The 25,204-nt window shown below is 38.6% G+C and overlaps 1 protein-coding gene across 4 annotated transcripts in view; it reads left to right on the forward strand.

Annotated features, from left to right (window-relative positions):
* Positions 1 to 25,204, forward strand: part of nrp1a (neuropilin 1a) — a 68,271-nt gene that overhangs the window by 14,420 nt on the left and 28,647 nt on the right. For all 4 annotated transcript variants that reach the window (XM_073813209.1, XM_065294772.2, XM_065294774.2 and 1 more), the window contains exons 3-6: positions 4,982 to 5,163; positions 13,225 to 13,452; positions 17,334 to 17,489; positions 20,056 to 20,222. In XM_073813209.1, the coding sequence (XP_073669310.1) occupies positions 4,982 to 5,163; positions 13,225 to 13,452; positions 17,334 to 17,489; positions 20,056 to 20,222 (733 nt within the window). The remainder of the gene's footprint in view (positions 1 to 4,981; positions 5,164 to 13,224; positions 13,453 to 17,333; positions 17,490 to 20,055; positions 20,223 to 25,204) is intronic.

Genomic DNA, 25,204 nt, shown 5'->3' on the forward strand with positions numbered 1-25,204 from the left:
AACCCGGGGCAGGTGCAGAGGTGTCTGGTCTGAGAAATTAAAACTCTGTATTTGATGAGAGAGCTGTACACTTCTCCTAATGGCTTCAGGGGCCAAACTCCATTTTAAAATCACTCCCTGCTGTTTGCTCATGCTCTGTTAACGCCAAACTCCATCTCCTGGTCTTTCAGACCCCTGTGAGTTTCCAAAGAAATAGATTAGCAAATCCTGTTCCACACAGTCTTCTCCGTTTGCTGGAAGAAAAAGTCATTCTGAGAATGTAAAATTGCCTTTGCAGTCAATCCCATAATGCCCTGCAGATGATTAGCAAGGCCAAACCGTTGCTGCGTTTGTGGAACAGCAGGGCTGAAACTCAGGCTTTCTTTTTTCCAGTATTCAACAGGAATGTGTCTGTAAATATGTTATTTTTCTCTTTAAAACCAACACTAGCCTTAAGGAATCTACTGCATTTTCACCTGCATCTTATTCTAATACCTCCCACGAAAGCTTTACAAGGTCCATCTGTGTTAGGAAGCAAGTGCCATGCCTTACTAAATGATCCCATAAACACATTTTTCTTAAGGTGCAAAGTTTTTACATGCAGTCTGCTGAAATCTCCTCTCTTTTTCTCTGAGACCGAGCGAAAAGGATGTTTTGAGGAGAGATTGTAGTGTAGTATAACGTTACATCTGCTGTGACTACAGTTGTGCAACAGTGACTGTATTTCTGTGGCAGACTGCTGCAATCTGATAACAAACCTCTGATTCTTACGGCACCACTGAGATGGAAATGTCCTGCCTTCCCCCTCCCTCAAGGCTTCTGTGGGAGAATGCCTGCATCAATTTTTCAAAGGTTTGGATGTGCTCTGGTTTACCTGGGTGGGATTTAAAGTAGAGAGAATGTATGTGTGCGTGTTTGTTTTTATCGTATAGCAAGCCATATAAGCAGGGAGAAATAATCAGCTGAAAGATAGTGGAGAACAGAACAGACAGAGCTGAACAAAAAGCGATGCTCTCAATATTGAGCTGGGTTGCTGCTGTCAAAGATCTTCACACATTGCTGCACGAAAAAGGCTTTTAATGCTCCCTTCAGTCAATGCTGCTATCCCATTCTATTCAATTTTAGGAGAAACTGTATTAAGGATCAGTTATGAGCAATACGATTTTCCTCTGGGTATCCCCATCTATAAAAACAGATTGAATTTTTGTTTCCAGGACCAGCAAAGGGTCTGTACAAGAATCTTATCATCAATTTCTTTCTAATTTTACGAGTTCTTTATGGATAGGGCTGCATAGGGCTGTGCTTCCTCAATAAAAAATGTTATTCCTGAATCAACAAGGGATCTTAATAAAGAAGCATGTTTAAATGTTGACGATCATCCACATTAATGAAATCATTCATCTTCTCTTATCTTGACAAAACACTCTCTCAGAGCACTGTACCATTGACCCAACTTAAAATCAAGCCAGAATGATGACAGAAAACAAAAGACATCTTTAAAAAGGTAATGGGCGCTTTTTACGGCCACTGGGCTATAAAGCCAGTGAATAAACGACTAAGTGCATTGGCTGGATTCCTGTGTAAATGTAGCATGATGGGGCTGAAGGCAGACGCCATTCTCCTCTCAGACTGATAAAAGGAGAACACAGAGCTTGTTTGTATGGGTTCAGGAACGCTGTTTCCACAGCTGGCCTTGAGAGGAAAAGGGTAGGGAATGAAAAACAGAACGGTGAGCAAATAAAGATGCCACCAGGTACAAAACAGCAGACCCAAGCCAAAAAGAGTGACATCATAGCTATGCAAACAGTCCTGTGAGCTACAAAAACAAGTTAAAGTTGTCTAAAAATAGCGTTGCATTGCGTATTTATTTTTGCATTTCCATTACATTGAATATGATGGTGCTATCACAATTTTAAGATGCTTGCACACTGAAGTTCGCAATTTTCGTCTGTGTTGTTTTTTGAATTCGTCATACCGAAAATTTGGCATGCACAGAAACCTTGCAGACTGAGTCCGATGAGTATTATTGTATCCATTGTGAAAAGAAAAATCTGCAAAACAATACAAAATGGAGTCTCTCTAACGTTAGCACTATTCACTACGAATGGATGAATGACATTAGCAACAAGCTATTGTTTAGCTAACTTGAGCCCAATACTGTCTCTTTCATGTTTTAATAAAGTACCTACCATCGTGTTTTTTTAAGCTGTCATTTTAGTGCTGGGCAAAGATTAATCGCGATTAATCACAATACAAAATAAAATAGCATTTTTGCATAATATATGTATCTGTGCTGTGTATAATAATTATGTATATTTAAACACAGACACGTACATATATACATTTCAGAAGATTTGTATTTATATATCCATTTTTTGTTTATATATAATATAGAATATATAAAAATATAAATAAATATACATACACATGTAAATGTTTCTTAAATACATACATGAATGTATGTGTATTTATATATACATAATAATTACACAGCACAAACTTATATCTTATGTAAAAAAGCACTTTTATTTTGTATGCGATTAATCGCGATTAATCTTTGCCCAGCACTATAAAGTCTTTATATTGGGTTTCTTTGTATTCCACACTTTATTTGTTATACAGTGCTTTGTTCTGCACTGTAAAAAAAGATTTGTTGGTTCAACTTAAAAAAGTATGTTACCTGGTTCAAACTTTAAAGTATTAGTTCGCTCAAAAAATTGTGTAAAAATAGTTGTCAACTAAAATCTTTAAGTTGAATTAAGTGAAACAAGTAGGTAACTGTTATTTTTTTTACAGTGAGATGTCAGCGATCTCGAAAAGCAGTTCATTTTTGACTTTTATGACAAAAGTTCCTTAAGCAGTGAAGTATACATGAGGTCGTATTTATTTTATAACGTGCAATTTTTTCGAACTCAGTATTCAAACTGTTTTATTTTGATAAGAAAATTATAAATACGATTTTTTGGTTTGTGCATTGAGATAGATGGAGATTTAATAAAGACATTTTGCCTTGTATTCAGAAATTTCTCTCTAGACCCTTGACAATGTGATAAGGCTCAGACACCAAAGTCTCCAATTAAAATATTTTAATGTGAACTTAAAACTAGACTTTTTTCAAGCTGGGCTAATTTTATACCTCAATGTTTTATACCTGTATATCTAATTTGTATTTATTTTTCCCCCAAGGAATTTTGGGTAAAACATCTAAGACAAAGTTGGTACTTAGAAACATAACCAAGAACTTCATAGGCTATAAAAAGCACAACCCCGAGCAATAAAAATTTCTTCTAGGTTTATGTGTCAGTTCAAATGTGTTTTCAGTACGCATGTGGTATTAGAGCAGTGACACTCTTTTCTGCTGTGACTGATGGAGTTCTGTGGCTCCTCCATCAGGCCAGCCAAGCGAAGAGACACGGGTGAAGTCATCTCTACATTACCGAGCCCTCTGGGGACCCAGTTTCAGAGAACGGCACACTTCTCATATTCCGTCCCCTCCTTTCACACACATACGGTATCGTGCCACCCCCAACTTTGTGAAAGAAACCGACCATTATATCATAGAGTTGCAACAATCCTCCACTATAACACCTCCCCTAACCCCCTTGGATACTCACTAACACATTGACACACATTTCGCTGTCTGCGGTACCTTCGTTAAATTTTCACACATTGTCCCACCCGTAACGTGAGGCAGGTGGAACGTACCATTTTCTAAATGGGGGGGAGGTCTCTTTACTGCAAATACATATTTTTCTAAAATACATCAGTATTTACACCCTCCTCAACATATAAATGAAAACATTTATGCCTATGCATGATTTTGGTTAATAAGCTTTGAGAAACCACACCATGATTCCCAGAAAAGAAATAGATTGACTGTTCCAAAACCCTGCTATGCCTATTCATGCTGCTTTCGCGGTTATGGGTGTCAGGGGTGATTAAACGCCATGGAAACAAGACCCCGCTGTCAATCATATTCCACGCTGAGTCTACCTCCGATTCAACAGTATCATATCAGTATGCATAGTGTATTGTACAAACAGACGTAAAACACACATATCTGTGTGAGAAGTTTACAACGGCTCTGGATTTTCATTTTGCGTCTTATTCTCAAGCTGTGGCAGGACCACCCACCCGTTCTCGTCTAGTATTACAGACTCTAGATTAGCACTTGTGTGTGCGACTTGCACACGTGCCGCCGAACTGTCGCTGACTCAATTATGTGGCGGCACAAGCCAATAGCTTCAGGGTTGAAACTCTATTTTGAGGTGAAGTGAAGCGTGCATGGGAGTTTGTGTGCATGTGTGTGTTATCAAGCGATATCTGCTGTCCCCAAACACACAAAGACACACTACCTGACAAACCGTCATGTAAAGTCAACTAACAGTACCACCATCTGCTGTCGTTGCCGTGTGCCTGCCTGTGTGTCTCTCACTTTTCACCACACACACACACACCGACACACATCACGCTCCATTATGCAGGGAGAAGGGGTGGCAAATTGTTATTTTACTCGAACCGAGCTGCAAAGTGTTCGTAAATCATTTGACTATAAAACTGTGAGGTGGATGACATGGAACCGTAAACAACAGAAAGCCTAATGTAATGTAATTAAAAACATTGTAATATTCGGAAACATTGTAATATACAAAAGTGTTTAACTACAACTGACATTCTTCTGCAGATTATTTGTAAAAGTCTTACGGGGACTACTGGGAACTACAACTATTGGAGTGACTTTTTAAGTTAATTGATTTTTTATTCTGGTTTATTGAAACAAATCATTCGAGCTCTGCGGTAAACCATTTTGTTAGCACAAAAGGTCATGGGTTCCAGGGAATACACATACTGATTAAAATGTATGCCTTGTAAATGCACTGTCACATTGGATAAAAGTGTCTGACAAATGCGTAATTGTAAATATGAATGAAATAAATGCTGTTAATTAATAATGAATAGTTTAAATTAAGGTATCTCTGTCTCTCTCTCTCTCTCTCTGCAGATATGACTATGTGGAGGTGAGGGATGGGGTGGATGACAGCGGTCAGCTGGTGGGGAAGTACTGCGGGAAGATCGCCCCCTCTCCAGTAGTCTCCTCTGGGAATCAGCTTTTTATCAAGTTCGTGTCCGACTACGAGACCCATGGAGCAGGCTTCTCCATTCGATATGAGATCTTCAAAACAGGTGAGTCCCACAACATGCTAAAATCTTTGACATGACCTCACTAAAGAAATCAAGGTTATATTTTCACTAAATGTGCTTTATGTAGGATGAAAGCTCAGCTTTTTAACAAGAATGAAAAAGATACAGACATGGTGGGTTTTATGATGACCATATATGGGCTAAAGTGACTGAGACACTTCAACCACGTCCTGGTTGTTCTTATTCAGTCCCACTGGGAGAGTTGCCTGAGAAGATGAGATCAGATGATAACATAGACTCATAGACCTTCAGGGTCTCCTGTTCTGGCACTGTCTGGCCTACAGAGACACGCACAGATACACACTCAGGAATCGTCGCTCTTATCTGGAGATGTCACGGCAATAAGCAGAAATTTCCTGTTGTTAAAATCTGTTTCCTGTGTTTGAGGCAGGGATAGAGGCGAAGAGAAAGCTACAGAGTGAGTGCGTGTAACACGGACAGGTGCAGTAGACATCATGGATAAATATTGACCCTGGACTGCCACGAATGTGACCTCAGGATGAGATTGATGTTCCAGTGGAGTTTATTTTAATCTTTACTGTTTGTGTGTGTAGCCGTTTCTGAAGGATAAAAATATTGCTTTTTAGTTGTTTCTTCTAGACTGGAATGACATTAATTGGAGACCAAATGGAGACCTTGGCTAAGTCTGCAATTTAAAGTCAGATATTATATAAACACAAACATTTTTATATATTCCACATATAAATATTCCAAAACAAAATTATTACAGAATATGAAGAGATTGGTTCCAAAACCAATAAATCCATTTTGACTAATTTGGGTAAAAATGTGTTTTTTATACCAAGAAAGTGACAAGATGAAAACCACTATTTTCTGTTACAAACTTTCACATAGCATTTTTAGGTTATAAAAACATAAAAAATTCAAATCCATAATTTGATTTTCAAAGATTTATTATAAAAACTGATTACTTTTCCGCAAAATGCATTAAATTCCTGACAAGTTTATTTATCTATTAAATCAATATATAAATGTGCATTCATCTTTGCCATGTTAAATTCATTTAGTTTACTAGTGGTATACACTGACTAAAAAAATAAACAATAATGGCATTAATCAAAACACTTACTTTGTCATATTAAGAACACTGTCATTGCTGCTGTCATCCTTGGGACGTCGTCGCTGAACTTTTTTGACAGCGCTCAGCTGTAAAATGTTTTGGTCCTGCTCGATTTTCGTTGACCTTCGAGTAAAATAATGGAAAGTTTTTCATAAGATCCCCTGGGGTCAATGTGTTAGCATGAAAGAAGCTCGATGCTTTCGGTAGAACAAGCAACAGCCAACATTTTTCCTTCTCTCGAGTGCCTCTTGCGTAATTTATTAGATTTTGATGGCTTAAAAGGAGGAGTGGCGTTTATCGCGTTTTGGAAAAAAATGAAGAAAAGATGACAGAATAATACGGAGGATATTGGATTTTGCGTAAGTATTTACTTATTATTACTGACCAGATACAATACTGATTTTAAATGGCGTTTATCGCGTTTTGGAACCAAACTCTTTATATATAAATCATGTCTTGTTTGAACATTTGCAGAAACATTTGAGACAAAGTTGATACTTCACAGAATCAGTTTTACTGAGCAACATCTGAGCAACACATTCTCCTCTGGTTCCCATTCTCCAAATGCGTCCCCCCATTCACATACACACACAGCGACATACACAGATAGGCCTACGCAATTTGGCTCTCATCAATAACATCAATAAAACTCCCGCAGTTTTCCATTATCTCAGTGCTGGTTTTCTTGAACTCATCTTCTTGATGTGTCTTATTGGAAACAAGGCTCCTCGTGAGACAGCGAAGATGTCTGAAACATATCGATGCGCTTTGTAAAGTCTACTGGGCACTCTCGTTCAGGGTGGGTGCCGTGTGCTGGGTGTGTTTCTTCATAAAACCATTTTAGTTTATCTGCATGGGTGGGTAGCTACATCCTGCATGAACGACAAACAATGCCATGAGAATTTGTTGTAACTGCGAACTTCAGTACAGTAAGTGCAAAATGTAGAGCTATGTTATCAATAAAAAAACACAAGGAAGGAAAGTGCGAATGCAAAGGAAAATGTAGTAAGAGAACAATAGTGGGGTAGTGAATATGTAAAGGATGGAAAAATAATTAGAGAAACTTAACAGAGTATAGAAAGTCCTGACACCATCTGACCGGTGCGTGTATGGAAACACAATTATTATAGTGCAGGTGTGAAGGCAGGTGTTCGGGTATTCAAATGATGGATGATGTAACAATATAACACCATTTCAACTGAAATAATGCAAATTTTGAGCTGCTTTTGCACTTGTAGACGTAAGCTGAGGACTGGAGGATTAAAGATTTCACTTTTTTGCTTTCGTACTCACACAGCGTGTAGGCTGCATTGCTGGAGGCAGCAATACACTAGCATATCTAATCAAGGCTATGCAGTGTATTTTCTGTTTTTATGGAGCTCTAAAATCAGAAAGCTCAATTTAAAACAGCCATCATCATCATCATCATCATCATATTTAGTTGCTTATATATGTTACTAAAGCAATTACTGTAGCAGTAAAAGCCTTCAAACACCTTTCAAAGTCAACATAAAAATCAAAATTAGCCTTTTAATGTCCTAATACCCAAAAAGGGGGTTTGCATCTGTAATGATTTATCAGAATGTAATACAAGACTTTAAAGACCCTTGCCCTTTACAATCAAGTCCCGATGAGTTAAATCATGTGTTCGCCCCCAAAATCACATTCCCAAGTGAATTTATTGTCTTAAATGGAAAACTAAATATTATGAAAGTTGAAATAGGTTGTGAATGCCATTTCATATTGTCGTTAGCCTTGGTAAAATCGCTGAAACACAATGCATTGACTGACTTTGTGCTTTTATAAAACAGCAGCAACAAATTTCAGAGTCAGACCTATCCATTTTATAAGAAATAATGAAACACGGACCTTGGGGTGAGACAGAGAATGATTGTAGAGAAAAAAGTATGTGAAGCGAGAAGAGAGTTTGCAGAAGAAGCATGCACGGAGAACACAAAAGATGAGAAAAATGTGTTCAGAAAAAGTGTGAAGGTGTCAGAGAATCTGAAGAAAGAGAGAGAGAATGAGGCAAAGGGAGGGCGAGAAATCCTGTGCACTCACACATACACATACACATACACACACTCAGTAAAGATAAGAGATGAGAATCTGCTATCAACAAATGCAATCAAGCCTGACCCAAGCTGGACAGCATGGCTATCTAATGAATATCATTCCTTTGGGGGGTCTTCATACCTCTACGGTTTTGCAGTCACAAGGTTATTTCTATCAGTTTCTTCTGCAACATTCCTAACAAGGGGCTTTTAGACGATTTTTCGAAACTTGCACATTCTATTCTTACAAAGAGGAGTCTGTAGTTACCGTGTCATCCTGTCTTGCAGTGGCATTCCGTAAATGGCCTTTCATAGAGTCGGAGACATACGCGTTTAGTTAAAGGCTCTGCAATTTTCCAAGCCACATCAAGTGTGGAGGCATGGTGATGCTGGTGTTTCACAAGTGGGATTGAAGAATGTTTAACTCAGAATGTATATAAGAAAAAAAAAAAAATCTGTGGAAAAATGAATTGGTTAAATGAAAAGCTTGTTTTTAAGTTAGAAGAAATGACTAGTAAAATGCATATTTTTTACTCTAGAATGCCCATGCACATTGGCTGCCAAAGTATTGCAGTTCAAGTATTAAGTCGATACAAAGTTAAAAAAGTAACAATAATCTGTGTCTATAGTAGAGTGCAAACTTTATTATTAAATAATATTAGTCAAATAAACTTTATAAACCAAAAACGACTCTTAAAAACAATACAGTTTATTATGTAAGGTCTTTATGCACCACTGACAAAATAGTTAATAGATCTCTCTAAATGTCCCACATTGCACCTTTAAAAGACTTTTAAAAGTTATTTTCTGGTAAAGAAGCTAAATTTATGATATTGTTGAAGATATTTTGCTGATTTGACCTCATATTAAATAGACAATAAGTAGGATTTACCCCCATCTAGTGGTGAAGTTGTATTTTGCATTCAAACGAATAGTGCTCTCTAGCGCCTCGCTTTTCAAAATGCGTGTTGCAACTACGGTAGACGCTATGTACTCACTGATCTCCTTGTCCGTTTCAGCTGGTTCACGTGTATGAAAACGCGTTGCGGAAACGCGTTGGTAAGCTAGTGCTTTTTGTCCCTCTCTGCTATTATAGTTTAGCAATATGGCGGAACGATATGGAAGCCTCCTTGGACTTACCCGTCCAATGTATGTAAAGAGAAGAAATTCTAAGCTTACAAAGAAAAGTACGATCACTGGCAGAGGTCATTTGGCACCAACGAGGACAAATTTATGAATAAAGACATTGATTTTGATTAATAAAACACTTAAAACCCTACTTACTGTCCCTTTAAGCTTAAAATTAGCAAGCAATTTTGCATATTTTGGTACAAAAACATAGGAGTTTTATTTGTTCGACTATTACTACTACAAAACCGCTGGATTGGGACATTGCCAAGATGGCCGCAAGTGAACTGACCTGCCATTAGGAGACTTTGAGCTACTCATCATCAGTGGTATCTCATGTCAAGCTTGACCATTAATCACAGCGATGTTATCTGAACGTCTTTACGATGGCACCTGTGTCAACACCTAAGAAATGCGTGTTTTGCTGTGCCCATTTTAAGTGTTTTTAACAAGTTTAGTTGTTTTTTACAAGCCAGTGGCATAGGTCACATCTGGCAAAGCAAGCATATCACTCTACAAGCCTGTTTTCTATATACTCCCCAAACTTTACTTCCATAGTGTATTAACACACAGGCCTAATGAAATCAAGACACAAGCTGTTTCTCTACATACCCACTTTCATTCTCACAGGGAGCCATCAGCAGCGTTGGCTGGCTAAATGATGTTTCAGCAACTGTGGATTATGTGCGAGTGTGTGGTTAACCCCACAGCTGTGATTTTAGATTAATGTTTGGTGGAATGTGTGGCCAAATTTTGCTTCTCAAACTCTCATCGCGCCCATTAACCTGTCTCAGTGTAGCCATGGGGGTAAACTCTAAAGAAAAGTGTGCGTGTCTAGATTAATTATTTTCCCTGAAGATATATGGAATATAAACAACAGTGATTAGTTCACTAAACCCAGAACACCTTAAACCACCTTTTTTTACTGTTTCAGCATTATACCGACTTAGTCGCGTGCCATGGGATTCCCTCTCAGTAAATTCCCTCATCTTAGCATAGCAACGTTAGCATAGGTTTCAACACTGTGGGACCGTTTGGGTTTGGATTATTTTAGGACTAAGCCGTAGTTAAATATAGAAATTTAAGTAGTTTATGAACGTACCTTAGAAAAAACAATACTGGTTTGCAGACAAAACAATGGCACTGATATATGTTAAGATATGTCACTGCAAAATGTTTTTAAATTATAGCAGCTCAAACATGCATTTCTAGTCTGGGGATAAGTCCCGTTCCAGGAATCGGGCCCAATTTGCAGTAATATACCCTAATACAAACTAAACTTTACTATGTTAAGAAAACTTTATAGCTGACGAATTCCCAACTGTGTCCATGTTCTTTTGTATTCAAAGCTTAAATGTACATTACAACACTTCAGGTGGTTTGTTTTCATTAAGATTGGACCTGCAAGCAATCTTTTAACAACCATTGCCTCTGGCCTGTTAAATAAACTGAGAAAATTCAATAGAGGACAAAAGCTTTAGTCCCTAAAACGATAAGCCCTGTGAATATACATTTGTGCAAAAAGTCCATTAACATAAATCGTACAAAAGCTAATCGTTAACATCGAAATTAACACTTAGCCTCTATGAATCAACCGTGTGTTTCAATACTACTTCACTGTTCTTCCATAAATTCTGGTGTGTAAGTGTAAATTTAGTTCAGAATGACTTGAAAGTATTTGTGGTTAAGAGAGAGAGAGAGAGAGAGAGAGACAGAGAGACAGAGAGAGGGTTAATGGAAGGATCTGACAAGGCTTTATTTGTTTGGCTTGGGTTTACAAGCTTAAAAGTCCCTCCTGTTTTTCATCACAGTTTTGACTAGTCTTACTCTTATAAAGGTTTTCTTAACTACTCGTAAATAACTACAGAAAGCACCCAAGTGACAGGGGAATTTGGGGAGGTTTTGAGCAACAATAGTGGCATAACTCTGTACTCTTATGAGGCACACATAATCCCAAATACATACACACACACACAGTACAAATCTTACAGTCACATCACAATAAACAGCAGTCTTGGATTACAGTAAAGAGCAGTGAAGACTACAACTCTTTATTTTATTTCACATTTCATACTGTAATCCTTCGTATGTGACCCCATCTGTGAAATCACAGCTAAAGTAATTTTTTACTACATAAAGTCATCTTATAATGTAATGGACATTCTTTGAAATTTTTTCCTTGATATCGGTCATGTCGAAAAGCTTTATATGCTCAATATTAAATTAATAAGTGAAATCAAACTTTGATGCTCCAACTCTTATAATTAGATTATGAGACTTTAGCCTAGATTTCATGAAATCACATTATTGCTGAAGTATGTTTCAGGCCTCAGAAAGTTGTGTTACTGAAAAGATGGCAATAAACATAAGCGTAAAAGATGTTGCAGGAAAAAAAAACAGTTTTTCTGCAATTTCTTCTTCCCTGTGGAAAGATATTATCATTTCTCTCAAAAGATTATCTTTGCTATAAAACTCTGCGTGTCTGTCAGCTTGTGCTATGCCATGCACCGTTATCACAAACTGAATGTCTGAGATGAAAGTTTTAGGCTCAATCATCAAATATTCTCTAGAAATCTAAAAACTTTTTTGATAAGTTGGAAAGCTATTGGAGACTGCGATTGCTGATCATTCATCTAACAGCTTTCAACCCGATAAAGTGTTTCTGAAATTACCTTGTCCGGCTTCTCCCCATGTGAGCCCGCAGATCTCCCAAGTTTCAGTGCATTAGAGTGGAGGCATGTAGTGTTTGGAAATGCCTGATTCTTATTCATAAAGGGTATTAAAGGTATTAGAGCCTTTTTGGACATTTTAAAGCTGCATGTCCTGCTGTTTATAAAACAACCAAGAATTGCACTAAATGTCAACTCACTTTAAACTCAAATTCCCATGTTGGTCATATACTTTGGTGCAGAAGAGAAATAGAAAAGAAATGAAGAAAGAGGAACATGAACCAATATGAAGCCCTAATTTCTGCACCTAACATGATTCCCAAATAATTACAGTACGTTGGTGTCTTTTACAGATTTTTTTTTTTTTAATCTAATAATGATTTCAGCCATGTTGACATCATTATGTGTCATGTAATCTCTTGACTGGTTCATGATCTTTAAACTTTTGAACCCACTGTAATAACCATGATGTGATTCCGCCCATTAGGCACTGTAATGTAATGTAATGTAGACATTTTAGTGTTGATGATCCAGTGGTGATCCAATGCGCATTACTCTGTAACAAGAGCGTATTTACACTAAGATCTTTGAGTCTATTCATCACACAACAGATTTAGTGGGGCGGCCATCATGTAAGTGCAAAGTAGTGATGTATGTGTGAACTTTAACAACACACTACATCAACAGAAAGCCAGTCCACCTGGGACTTCTGGGTAAATGTTGTGACTTGCTGATGTAAAAGTGTGCACACTATTTGTTAAGAGAGTGTCACTAAAAACCTTATCTTGTTTCATTGTGTTATTCTAAGCACTTACCATACATCACAGAGAGTGCCTATGAAACATTTAATAAGTAGAAATGCATATGTGTTTTTACATTTCTTTTTCGTATATACTGTAGATATTCCATCTTGATCCCACACACACACACAAGAGTCAGCAGATCTCATCTCAGGCAGAGTTGGCCTCCTCCACGGCCCATAAACTTTACACTCATCAAGCACACAAACAAAGACCGTTTTTCCTTCATTGCTTGTTTATTCCCTTTGTCCCTCTCTCTCAGTGAACAATCCCAAAACAAAAACTCACTTTCTCCTTCCTCCCCATTTCAGGTCCGGAATGTTCTAGGAACTTTACCTCCAACAATGGAGTCATCAAGTCTCCTGGTTTTCCGGAGAAGTACCCCAACAACCTGGACTGCACCTTCATGATCTTCGCCCCCAAGATGTCCGAAATCGTTCTGGAGTTCGAGAGCTTTGAGCTGGAGCCTGACACGCAGCCGCCCGCCGGAGTGTTTTGCCGCTACGATCGCCTAGAGATTTGGGACGGATTCCCCGGAGGTGAGTCATCGGAGAACCAAACAGGAAAATCAATGTATGAAACAAAGGACCAGATGATGTTTGAGCACTCCGTTTTAAATAATTACAGTTCAAAGACACAGAAACAGTAAAGTTTGATGATTCACAACAGAAACGGGGATATACAAATAATAACATTTCTGAAGAATAACAGTTCCCAGGGCATTGCTATGTTGTAATGTTGCTATGTGATTGTTGGGTCATTGTTAGGTAGTTTCCTTCTGGCCCAAGTCAAAACATCTCACACCTAAGTCTTTATTATACACAACAGTAGCTAGATATAGCTTGTGTCCCGCTATTAATGTTTTATCATTTGACAAGTAATCTGACACACTTCTCAACAAGCAGCACGTTATATGGTATCTTTCATTTCATTAAAACTTAAAAAAACTCTTGCAAGCACCAATACTTACGAAAACCACCACTAACAAACCTAAGACACTGGTCAAAACAGAAGTCAATGGGTGGTTCTTGTTAAATTGGCCTTTAACATACTAGCCAGTCACTGTTTTTGATCTCTAGGGGAGAATAGGCGCCTTACCCCAAAACAGATCTTGGTTTCAAAAGCAAAACAAACATTCCTAAGGATGGACAAATGTCTTATTTAGACTCACACAAATACTCTCATCACACATGCACATGTGACTTTGCTGTATAAGAACGAGGAATCTTTTTATAAGTTTTGTTTTTTAAAGCATTTTGCCAGAAGCTTTCTATCCTCCAAATAGTTGTAGTTTAATAATATCCAGTTAATAGTTTTTCTTTTCCATGTTTGTTTTCTGGACACAACACTGCGGTTTTCCCTGTACGAGTGGGGAACTCTGGAATGAAGAATATTTTGGGTGTAGTTATGACAACAGTCTGCAAGATAATTACTTTTTTGTGCGTTCGTGTGTGTATTTGGCCTGCAGAAACACATTCAAAAGCCCAACAGGCAGATTCCAGCTCAAAACGGGAAGGAAGTCTGCGAGGAGCAGAGGTCTCATTCTGTTTCCACTTTATTATCGACTTTTCTGTTTCTTGCTAGAGTAGAGAAGACAAGAAAAAGGATAATTTACTTTCAGTGTTATGATGCTGCAAACTTTGTAGGTCACTTTATATGGAGATATGGAATGAAGTCTTCATAAAAAGTGTTTAAAAAGTTTTGATTGTGGGCAGGTCAAGATGAACTTCATAATTTTCTGTGCAGATTTTGAGGGTGTGGCATTCTTTGGTAAAACAGATTGAAACACGATGAACTATGTGAAACTGTGCTGAGAGTGCGGTGCTTTGTAAATGGCAGGAGTTCCTGCAAAGTTCTGCCAGGGCAGATTCTGTCTGGGCCTGAGGAAAAACACAGACACGGGGCCAGAGGTTGTTTGCTTTGTCAGAGACTCCGTAGCCATCTGTTAAGAAATCTGCAATAAAAACTCACTACCGCCAATGTTGCATGAATCCAGAGAAAGAGCTGAGAGGCTGGCAACAAAACGCGGCGTTGGTGCTCAAGGGCCTTGATGTTACTTGTCTCTACAGTTCAGACACAAGCTGCATTACCTGTGGAGCCACACCAATCAATAGTGCATTAGTGTGGAAAGGCTGCGAGGCATGAGACAGAGGCTTCTATGACTTCAATCCACTGCCAAATCCCCCCCAGCCCACCCTTCCATCACCCGCTGGCCGCCCACTTCTCCGACTTGCAGGATGGCTTCATGGAGAGGCTCTTTAAAATTTCATAGCCTTGTTGAGTCATGCAGATAATCCGAATGGTTAACCGCACCCAGAACCTTTTCGATACACAAGCACACATACATTTATGTACTCTTGAATGAACCTGGAGATTAATAACATGAATATAAGACAGCTGATCTTTTTATATATCCATTTATATACACAAACATGCAGGTCTGTTTCTTGTCTTTTGGACTGTAATGGACATCTTGTCAGTGACTCTTTATGAGGATTCAATCACATTGCTCATCTTCAGAGACCTTGAGAGCAAAATTCTCATTCTTCATAATTGTTTTATTTATGTTGCCCACTCTCACTCCCTTTCAATATCTTTCTTTACTCCCCCTCGTGACTCATTCTTATAGGACTACTTTCGAATAAAAGTCTTTTATCATTTACTTGCCCTTATGTTTTCCAAATTGAAAAGAAGATGCACAATGTTCATTACTCATCAGTCACCATTCAAGGCAACTTGTGATTGGTTGTCCGGTCTCACACTCTATTGGTTCACACTGTATACCTTTGACATTGCAATTTGCCATTAACCTTAGTGTTTCAAGGCAGTTTTGCTGTGTTAAAGTGGACACCATCCTTTTAGAAGCGCAAGTGTGAAAGGGTTAAACTTGGCCCTAACCTGGGGTTAAAAAAGACATTAACCCAAGGTTATGCGAAGTGTGAAAATAACCTTCTTCTTCTTATTTCTCAACACAGCTTCTATACATTTACTTTTCTCGGCTGAATGTATGGCATACATCTCCCTTTACTGCCTCGGTTATGTTCAGTTCCTCCTTTATTGTTCCTACTAACTCCTACACTTTTTTCTTTTAAAGTGGCTTTTAGGAAGTCACATCAGAGTGGCCCTGGAATGAACAATAAGTGCTGGAATTTATGACCGCCACAGAAAACAGTAGCCCAAGGTCACAGAGACAAACAGTCACTGCCTGTTTCATTTCCATTAATAACGAGTTGTAGAAAGTATGTTCTGGTCTTTTAGTAGAAGGTCGAGCGTCAATATCCTTTAAAAGCTGAATAAGTTCATATTCAATCAATTACAGAATTATTAGGGATGCACCGAAATGAAAATTCTTGTCCGAAACCGAAAATGAGGAAACCAAGGCCGAAAAAATGAAACACCGAAATAAATTATTATGCCAATTATTAGTACAAATGCATTTATGGATATCACTGTGTACTAAGTAGTACTTTACTTGGGGTGTGGGACAGATCACAAAACTCACGGTTCAGATCACATTACAGTTTTTGAGGCACGGACCGGATTATTTTTCAGATCAGCAAAAAGGGGGTGGGGGAAATCTAATAACAAATAAAGAAATTACAAACATTTATAAAAAAGAACAAAGTTGTACATTAATAAGGGCTAACATTAGCATTAGGTACAGAAATCGAATTAAATGAGTCATAACACTGTCTTTAATGTATAAATTAAATATATTATTATTTTTAGAGCTATTTGTCTCTTTGTTAGACTTTAGTAGGTTAATTGAGGTTACTGTCTCTTTAAATAAGCAGAGACTGGTTTATGACTGTAATCTATACATACACTTAAGACATAAACAAATGTTTTTATTAGAAAAAGAATACTTTGGAGATAATTTTGTTTATATGTGCCCTGTCAATAACAGAAAGATTTTACGTTCGCTTGTTTGCGTCTCATTCGTGTGTGCACTATTGAGGGCACTTAAACGCGCGCGCACACAGAGAACGAAGGCGAATCCCAAACAGCGCAACATAAAAACGTTACGTTGTTTTTCATTGCTTTATTCGCCACATGTATGTTAATGGACTATACAGTATGAGACACATTTGCACGACTCTCTCTAAAGTTCACTCATCAAGAGTTCTGATCTTTGAAGGGCGTACTCACTGTGATGATCACGTCTGGACCGGACACAACCGCATGTGCCTCTGTGGGTACTTTAGCGCCTTTTTGCGGTTACATACATCCACGCCGCATACATGTTGCTTCAGACAAGCACGTGCAGGTCGCGGTTTCTGTTTGCGTCATCACAACATTTCGGCCGTATTGTTTCGGTGATAAAAGTATTTTGGCCGAATATTTGGTGCATCCCTAAGAATTATGTAAAATCATTACAAAAGTGTATGTCTCATCACATCTCTCTTTGCTTTTTCTACAGTTGGTCCATATGTTGGCAGATATTGTGGGCAGAATACACCGGGTCGCATTATTTCCTACACTGGAATCTTGGCTTTGACAATCAACACAGATAGCGCTATTGCTAAAGAGGGATTCTCAGCTAACTTTACTGTATTGGAAAGGACCGTCCCAGATGGTAAGTCATTAATGCAATGGTTATTGTGTACTAAGCTTGAACTCTTGAAAAACTTTAGGTGACTTTTAGATGGTCTACTACTGTAGGTCAAGACCCAGTCCAGAATCCAGCTACGAAACTATCTGGTTGAATTTTTTATGAGGCTACACACCACCATCGTGCTCAATTTCAATCACATAGATTTTGTATTGGAAAAAGAGTGACATATTTCATTCAATTTGGATTATTATAATTTTGACCTTATTCTTCGAATGTATATTGCACATTAATGCTACAAGTTACGTTATATTTCATCTTACAGAACGAGGTGTGTACAACCTTCATGCCGGCTCACGCTCAAGAATATTTTTAGTGTGTTCTCAGCAGGGGCTTTGCCGAGCAGTCGCAGTCTATCAATTATTTATCGCCTCCATAAATTTACATTCAGTGGCCACTTCTCTCACAGCACAACATGTTTACCACTATATTGTTCTCTGCAGGAAAGGAAGGAGATCAGATATTGGCAATAAGTCTTTATGCTTAGGATTTTTTCAAGCATGACTCCGAGAACAGCCACAGATTTATGGTCTTGACCGAACATTGACAGATGCCAGATGTTAACAGACTCAAGATCTGGATGTTTTCAGTCATTGTTCTGAAGAACAAAAGGGTGGAGAGTGGACAGATGACTTAATAGAGAGATTGGGAGATAAAACACAGAGCAGAAGAGAATTAGTGATCAGGTGGACGGCGTGTTAAGATGTAGTGGAGCTACAAGATTAAAGGAGTAAAGAGAAAGATGCACATGAGAAATAATAGACACAATGCTATGTGTTGTAACTATATGGCATGCTGGTAGAAACGGTGGTTACCGTGTTACATTTGGTTATTAAAATTACAACATGATCTCACAAAGTTCCGTGGGATAGTCACGGAATTTTGTGCTCATTTTTCCGTGGCATTCTCACGGATCTCCGCATTTTTCCGTGGCCCTGCTACGGACTGTCTTTTTCCGTGGCATTCTCACGGATTGGTTACTCAACTGCTTTTTCCTATTTTCAAACCATTTTCGCTTCGGTTTAGGGTTAGATTTGGTGTTTGCGTTAGTATGTCTCTTTAACTATTGGTTTATACTATTTTTTCTGATTTATTCTTTTATATTTTCTAAACTTTAAACAATTGTCGCCTGGCGTTGGGGTTAGAGTTGGGTTTGGGTAGGGATGTCATTTCATGTAAATCTAACCCTAAACCGAAGCGAAAATGGTAAGAAAATAGGACAAAACAGTTGAGTAACCAATCCGTGAGAATGCCACGGAAAAAGACAGTTTGTAGCAGGGCCACGGAAAAATGCGGAGATCCGTGAGAATGCCACGGAAAAATGAGCACAAAATTCCGTGACTATGCCACGGAAATTCGTGAGATCAGGTTGCAACAGTGATTACCCAGCTAGTCATTTACTTTAAGTCACCTAAATAACATAAAAAGAATATTCTGTGAAAATAAGTTGATATTGACCTTCTTGGATAATTGTTTAATTGATGCAATGCATTCTGGGATACTGCATAATCTGCATAGGATACATGCATTGCTGCACCAAGTTTCCAAAGTAGGAATATAGGTAGGTATAAAACAGATCTAAAGTCCTAGTATAAATAAACAGTGACTAATGTCTCTTCAAAACAGATGCATTCTCCATCTGGTACATGTGTTTAAGCCTGCATATTTGGCCCATGCCGTTTGTGTATGCGTATCTGACCCACATGCTCTGCACCTTTCTCTGTAAATATTAGTGAACGTGGGCTCACCCTGTTTTCCATGCAAGTCTTTTCTTAACAAAGCTACAGTTGTGTTTGCGTGTCCGCGTTTGTTTGGTACCTGTGACCTCTCGTAAATAAATTACCACGTCTTCTACTTCAGTGTCAAAAAAGTCCCCATCCTGTGGTGTCCCGGAGCCCTAAATTTTGTGCCGAAGCGTCTGGATGAAGACCCTCAGGGGTCAGAGCGTGAACTCTGCTTGTCTCAGACACACGGCCAGCATGCCTCAGGACCACTGCCTCATAACATCACAAAACAATCAGGAGTAGGTCCATCCTGGGTGGCAAGGCAGGCGGGGTGACATACGGCCCTTGTTTCTCATCTCTAAAAACACAGACACGCTGTGGGCGTCTCTGACTTTCCATTTCTCAAATGCCGATCCTGGAAAAAATGCCATTTTGACTGCCCAAAGGAAATCTTCCAAAGGCATTTCTTTTATGTACCTCATGACTCTTGATGCTGGACTTAAGAGCTTAACCTGAATGTTTTATGAATAAAGCTTTACTGTTCGTCTTAATGTGGTACACTTCCCACAGTGCTTCCATTAAATTGTTCTTTTCCTGTAAGAAGTGAGAGGGAAAGAGGAGTGTGTATGTGTTATTCTGGTGCCAAGAGATGGAAACTCATGGCACTTTGTTGCTAAGTGGCCTATTTCCAAGAGGAAGGCCTTAGTTGGGGTTATGATCTGATGTATTCTATATTTAGATCATAAAATGACATTTTAATGGGGCATTTTTTTCTCTCTCTCTTTTTTTCTCTCTCTCTTTCTCAGACTTTGACTGCACTGAGCCCCTAGGCATGGAAACCGGTGAAATCCATTCGGACCAGATTGCGGCTTCGTCCCAGTACAACCCAAGCTGGTCTCCGGAACGTTCTAGACTCAACAACCCAGAGAATGGTTGGACCCCCGCTGAGGACACGAACAAGGAATGGATTCAGGTACTGCAAGATTGACGCGCTCTGGCACACATATAGATCTATCATTAATGAGTAAGAGGGATTCGTCCTTCACAGAGAAAAGGCACAGCTGCGGTATTTTTTGAAGAACAGAGAAGCAGCAAAGCCGCAGACGAAACGTTTGAAACTCTAAAACTCCCCACACTTTTGAGTTCTGAGTTTGAAACTTTCTCCAACTAGAATCCAAGTTAAACTCGATCCAGCAGCTACCGGCCTGTCTTCTTCTATAAAAGGCCAGCAGCAACAACATTTTTCGCCTTTGTGGCTAGCCATGAAATCAGCAAAACCGGTTCATTCCAGTCTAATGGATTGTTCTGTCATTATTTACTCCCCTTCATGTCGTTCCCAATTTGTATGATTTGGATCCCAAACAGAAATGGCAGAATATTCATGCTTCTCTTTTGCATACATAAAAGTAAACAGGCACGTATAAAAAAGCGACTTTTTATATTTGCGTGAACCATTCTGCACATTCTACTCCACACATATTTGTGCACGTCTATTTTAGTCCCCAGATCTGTGAGAAAGTCTGGCTAGCAGTCATTGTGTTGATTACACGAACATTGCAGCACCTCAACAGGCCGTTTATGCATGTCAGGGGTTTGTCTGTGACCCAAACCCCCTGGGCACCCTTAGAACCCAGACTTGTTTTATCATCTTTGCCTGACTGGAAAGTTTGGACCAAACCGTCCCCTCAGGAGGCTAATAACAGACATGACCCACATCCAAGTATTTGCTAGGGGAGGTCTGTTAAGCAGATTTTCTTTATTGCTATGAAAATATTGTCACAGTGTCTCTGTGTTCTGATTCAGGGCATAATTAAATTAGCGAAAGGCTCCTCCCACCACCAACAACCCAAAAAAACATGATGTTTAAAGGCGGAGTCCACGATGTTTGAAAAACGGTTTGGAAAAGGAGACGGGCCGACTACCAAAACACACTTATAGCCAATCAAATCAAATCAAATGCCGGGTTGCGTATGTGTGGGGCGGGTCTATCAACAGAAGGTCCAGATTTTATTGGGGTAGGGGCGTGTTTGTTTAGGTGATTTCAAATATCAACATTGGCTTTCAGACATCATGGACTCCGCCTTTAACAGTTTGTTTCACTGTGGAGATAGGCGTGCACTTTATAAACACTTTATGCCACATTTCTTTATTTGGAAGAAATTCGGTAGCCTTAAAGGAATATTCCATTTTCTTAAAAGAAAAATCCAGATAATTTACTCACCACCATGTCATCCAAAATGTTGATATCTGTCTTTGTTCAGTCGAGAAGAAATTATGTTTTTTGAGGAAAACATTGCAGGATTTTTCTCATTTTAATGGACTTTAATAGAGCCCAACATTTAATACTTAACTCAACACTTAACAGTTTTTTTCAACGGAGTTTCAAAGGACTCTAAATGATCCCAAACGAGGCATAAGGGTCTTATCTAGCAATACGATTGTCATTTTTTAGAATAAAAATAACAAACATACACTTTTAAAGCACAACTTCTTGTTTAAATCCGGTCGTGATGCGCCAACGTGACCCCACGCAATACGTCATGACGTCAAGAGGTCACAGAGGATGAACGCGAAACTCCGCCCCAATGTTTACAAGTGTTGAGAACGAGGACCGTTCCTACGTAGTTGTATGTCAACTGATACTAATTAATGTCTTTGTGGCAGTTTATTGTTTACAATGGTCCGCAAATGTGCGTTTTATATATGTAACGCGTGACCTCCCTATGTCACTACGCATTTACGTTAGGTGTACCGGATTTAGACGAGAAGTTGTGCTTTAAAAGTGTATATTTGTTATTTTTATCGTCAAAAATGACAATCGTTTTGCTAGATAAGACCCTTATGCCTCGTTTGGGATAATTTATAGTCCTTTGAAACTCCGTTGAAAAAAACTGTTAAGTGTTGAGTTAAGTATTAAATGTTGGGCTCTATTAAAGTCCATTAAAATTAGAAAAATCCTGCAATGTTTTCCCTTAAAAAACATAATTTCTTTTCGACTGAACAAAGAAAGACATCAACATTTTGGATGACATGGTGGTGAGTAAATTATCTGGATTTTTCTTTTAAGAAAATGGACTAATCCTTTAAGAAAATGTGATTTTAACTAGATAAGCATTTTGAGTCTAGTCTTTTAATCTGTTTATCTTAAAATAATAGTGTCTTAACAGATTTCTTTAGATGGGCTTAGTAAGATTATTACTAGTTTTTGTCAATGAGGTATCGATTAAGATTGTTTAGTACAATGAACCATACAATGATTGGTCTCCGCTCATTTTGCACATCATCACTTCAAATGAAAGACCATAGTCTAATGACAAATTTATTATATGCTAACCGTTTCAGCTCATATCAAACCCCAAAGGAATCATCAGTAGTGAAACATTCTGCATCTGTTTGCATCAGATGAGTTTTTTTACTGGAGGCCTGAAGAGAAACTGAGTAATATTTCACTTCTAGCACCCAAACCAATCGGTTCCACATCATTTCACACTTGCCACTTCATTTTTTATTCAGGATAATTAAGTAGACTTTGCAAATGTTCACCCTCTTGGCTTACTGAACTTGTTTAGTCATTTTATATTAATGAAACTCTAAATGACTTGCCTCCCACCGTGCAGTATTGAGGAGAAGAGAGCACAATTTCGCAACCGCTTTGAATTCTCTAAAGAGTATTGATTAGAGGAAGGGTACTTTTAGTTGGCAAAATTTCAGCAAATCAAACATATTCTGTTTCAGCCCTCCTGGGCCATGCCCCGTGAATCCCTTTCCGCCAATCAGATGTCAAAGTTGAACCTCGCACATCTGTTTCCAAGGGAACAAAGGCGGATCCCTACCGAGGATGAATGATTTATAATTTGGAGACGTCCTGCTTTCTTTTTTCTCCCTCTCTCTCGTGTGCCCAGCACTTGTGGAGGAGTTTAATTATAACAAGCGTTATTAAAAGAGTGGAATTCTTCATTTTGCTTTCATTAAGCAACACGAGCCTCCACAATGGTCTTTCTCCATCTAATGGCACAGTCCACTTGGCACGCACGTTTTGGCACTCGGTCCAGCGTCCTCCAACGCATATTATCAGTTCATTATTTATTACATTTACACTCTCGTGTCATTTACAGCAGACACTTATATTATTCATGGAAGGTTTTCCCGGTTAAATATCACTGTTTCTTGTAGGAGGCTGTAGTTTTTGTAGTGGCTGTAGCTCAGTTAGTGGAGCAAAGACTGGGTTCGATTTCCAGTAAACACATAGTATAGTATAAATGTAAAAAGTATAAAAGAAGTTTGCTTGCCCTGATTTTGCCAAGTGAGAGATGTCCTCAGGGCAACATATTATGCTAACCCAAGGGCAACATTTTTGTAAATAAAACCTAAACCCACCCGAAACCCCAACCCTAACCATAACTGAACCCTAAAACCAGAGGAAAAACAATGGTCTAGAAGCAGCTAATCCTAGTTGTAAGCTTATACTTGAAAACGTATTAAACTTGTAAAACTTGTAAACTTATTTCTGAAGTCAACATAGTGGCTGAGGACATTAACCACATGGGCAAAATGAGGAAAGCCTAGACATTCAGATGCAAAACCCTCTAAGTGTGTCCAACATGTTTGCTTGTAAATAAGCATTTTATGAGGCAGTTTAGTAGTCAAGGTTATTAGTCAATGATTGAAATGCGTATTTTCACAAATGCCACTTTAGTAATTTCATTGGTATTTAACAAATTTGACTATTTCACGGCAAAACCCTCTAAGTGCATGAAAGCATGTAAACTGAAGAATCTGAACCACATATCAGGGGGCGCTGCGATCCATGTGGCTGCCACCTTCAGGTTGTATTCAAGTCCAAGTACTTACAAATGTCACAAGTTTGAATGTGATCCACAGCCGTTTTGTGTAGCATCATTCATACAATGAATTTTTGTGCACTTAGAGGATTTTGCTGAACGTTTAGTGGATTCTGCCCATGAAGCGATATTTCTGAATGGCCTGAGGTCGGAATTAAGCAGATTTAAAGTGAAGGTATTTAATGAACATCTTATACATGCCGAGAGCGTTCAGTTAATATCTCATTTTTGACAGAGTTGGCGTTTAGCAACTTTTGCATCTGTTCTCCTCATATCTTGTAATGCACTGTAAGTCGCTCTGGATAAAAGCATCTGCAAAATTGTAAAAGTCAGTGTAGGTTTTTCACCCATAAGGTGTAAAAAAGATAGCATATGCCATGCATCCTAATCCTTCTTAAAATTAAAATCAGGCACTTATGCTCCCAGCTTGGCACTTTTTATAATTAATCTGGGGTCAGGAAATCTTGAGCTGAGCTAATAAGCTGCAATGTCTACTGTAATATGCCTGTCTTTGTCTATTTGTACCATGCTGGCTTCCTTCAGGGGCTATTTAAACATATGATGGAAGAAAGTGAGCTTCTGGCCATGAAGACTTCCAGTACACTGTGTTTATGGATATGGCCTGGTTTCAATCGGAAGACCATTGTTAAAGCGTGACGCTAGGGGATATTTCCATCTGTACAACAGATTTTGAATCTAACATATGCAGACTTCCGATTTATAGAAACCGTAACCAATGCTGTGAGGGATCTTATGGAAGACTCATTTTCTGTCTCATGGAGAGCCTGGCGTAACAAAGAAGGGATATTTCAATGTTAACGCAACATACTGCAAGTGATGCAATAAATGCGAGCTCATCCACTCGAACAGCAGCCGATGATCAGAGAGCTTTTATGAATTATGCATTATGATCTAAGAAATAGTCAACCGTCAATACTTAAAAAAGTCTCTCCCGTCTAGCAGGTTGAATAGGTTGAATAGGAGTCGCTCATTAGAGATCATGTTTTGTTTCATTAATCGCAGCCTAACAATCACTCTCATCCACTGGTCTACCAAAACACGTCGACCATTTGCATTTATGCATTGGTGCTTTGAATACACAGCAGTTCATTTA

The sequence above is a fragment of the Paramisgurnus dabryanus genome, chromosome 22 (assembly GCF_030506205.2).
Source record: "Paramisgurnus dabryanus chromosome 22, PD_genome_1.1, whole genome shotgun sequence".
In the NCBI taxonomy this organism is placed as follows: Eukaryota; Metazoa; Chordata; class Actinopteri; order Cypriniformes; family Cobitidae; genus Paramisgurnus; species Paramisgurnus dabryanus.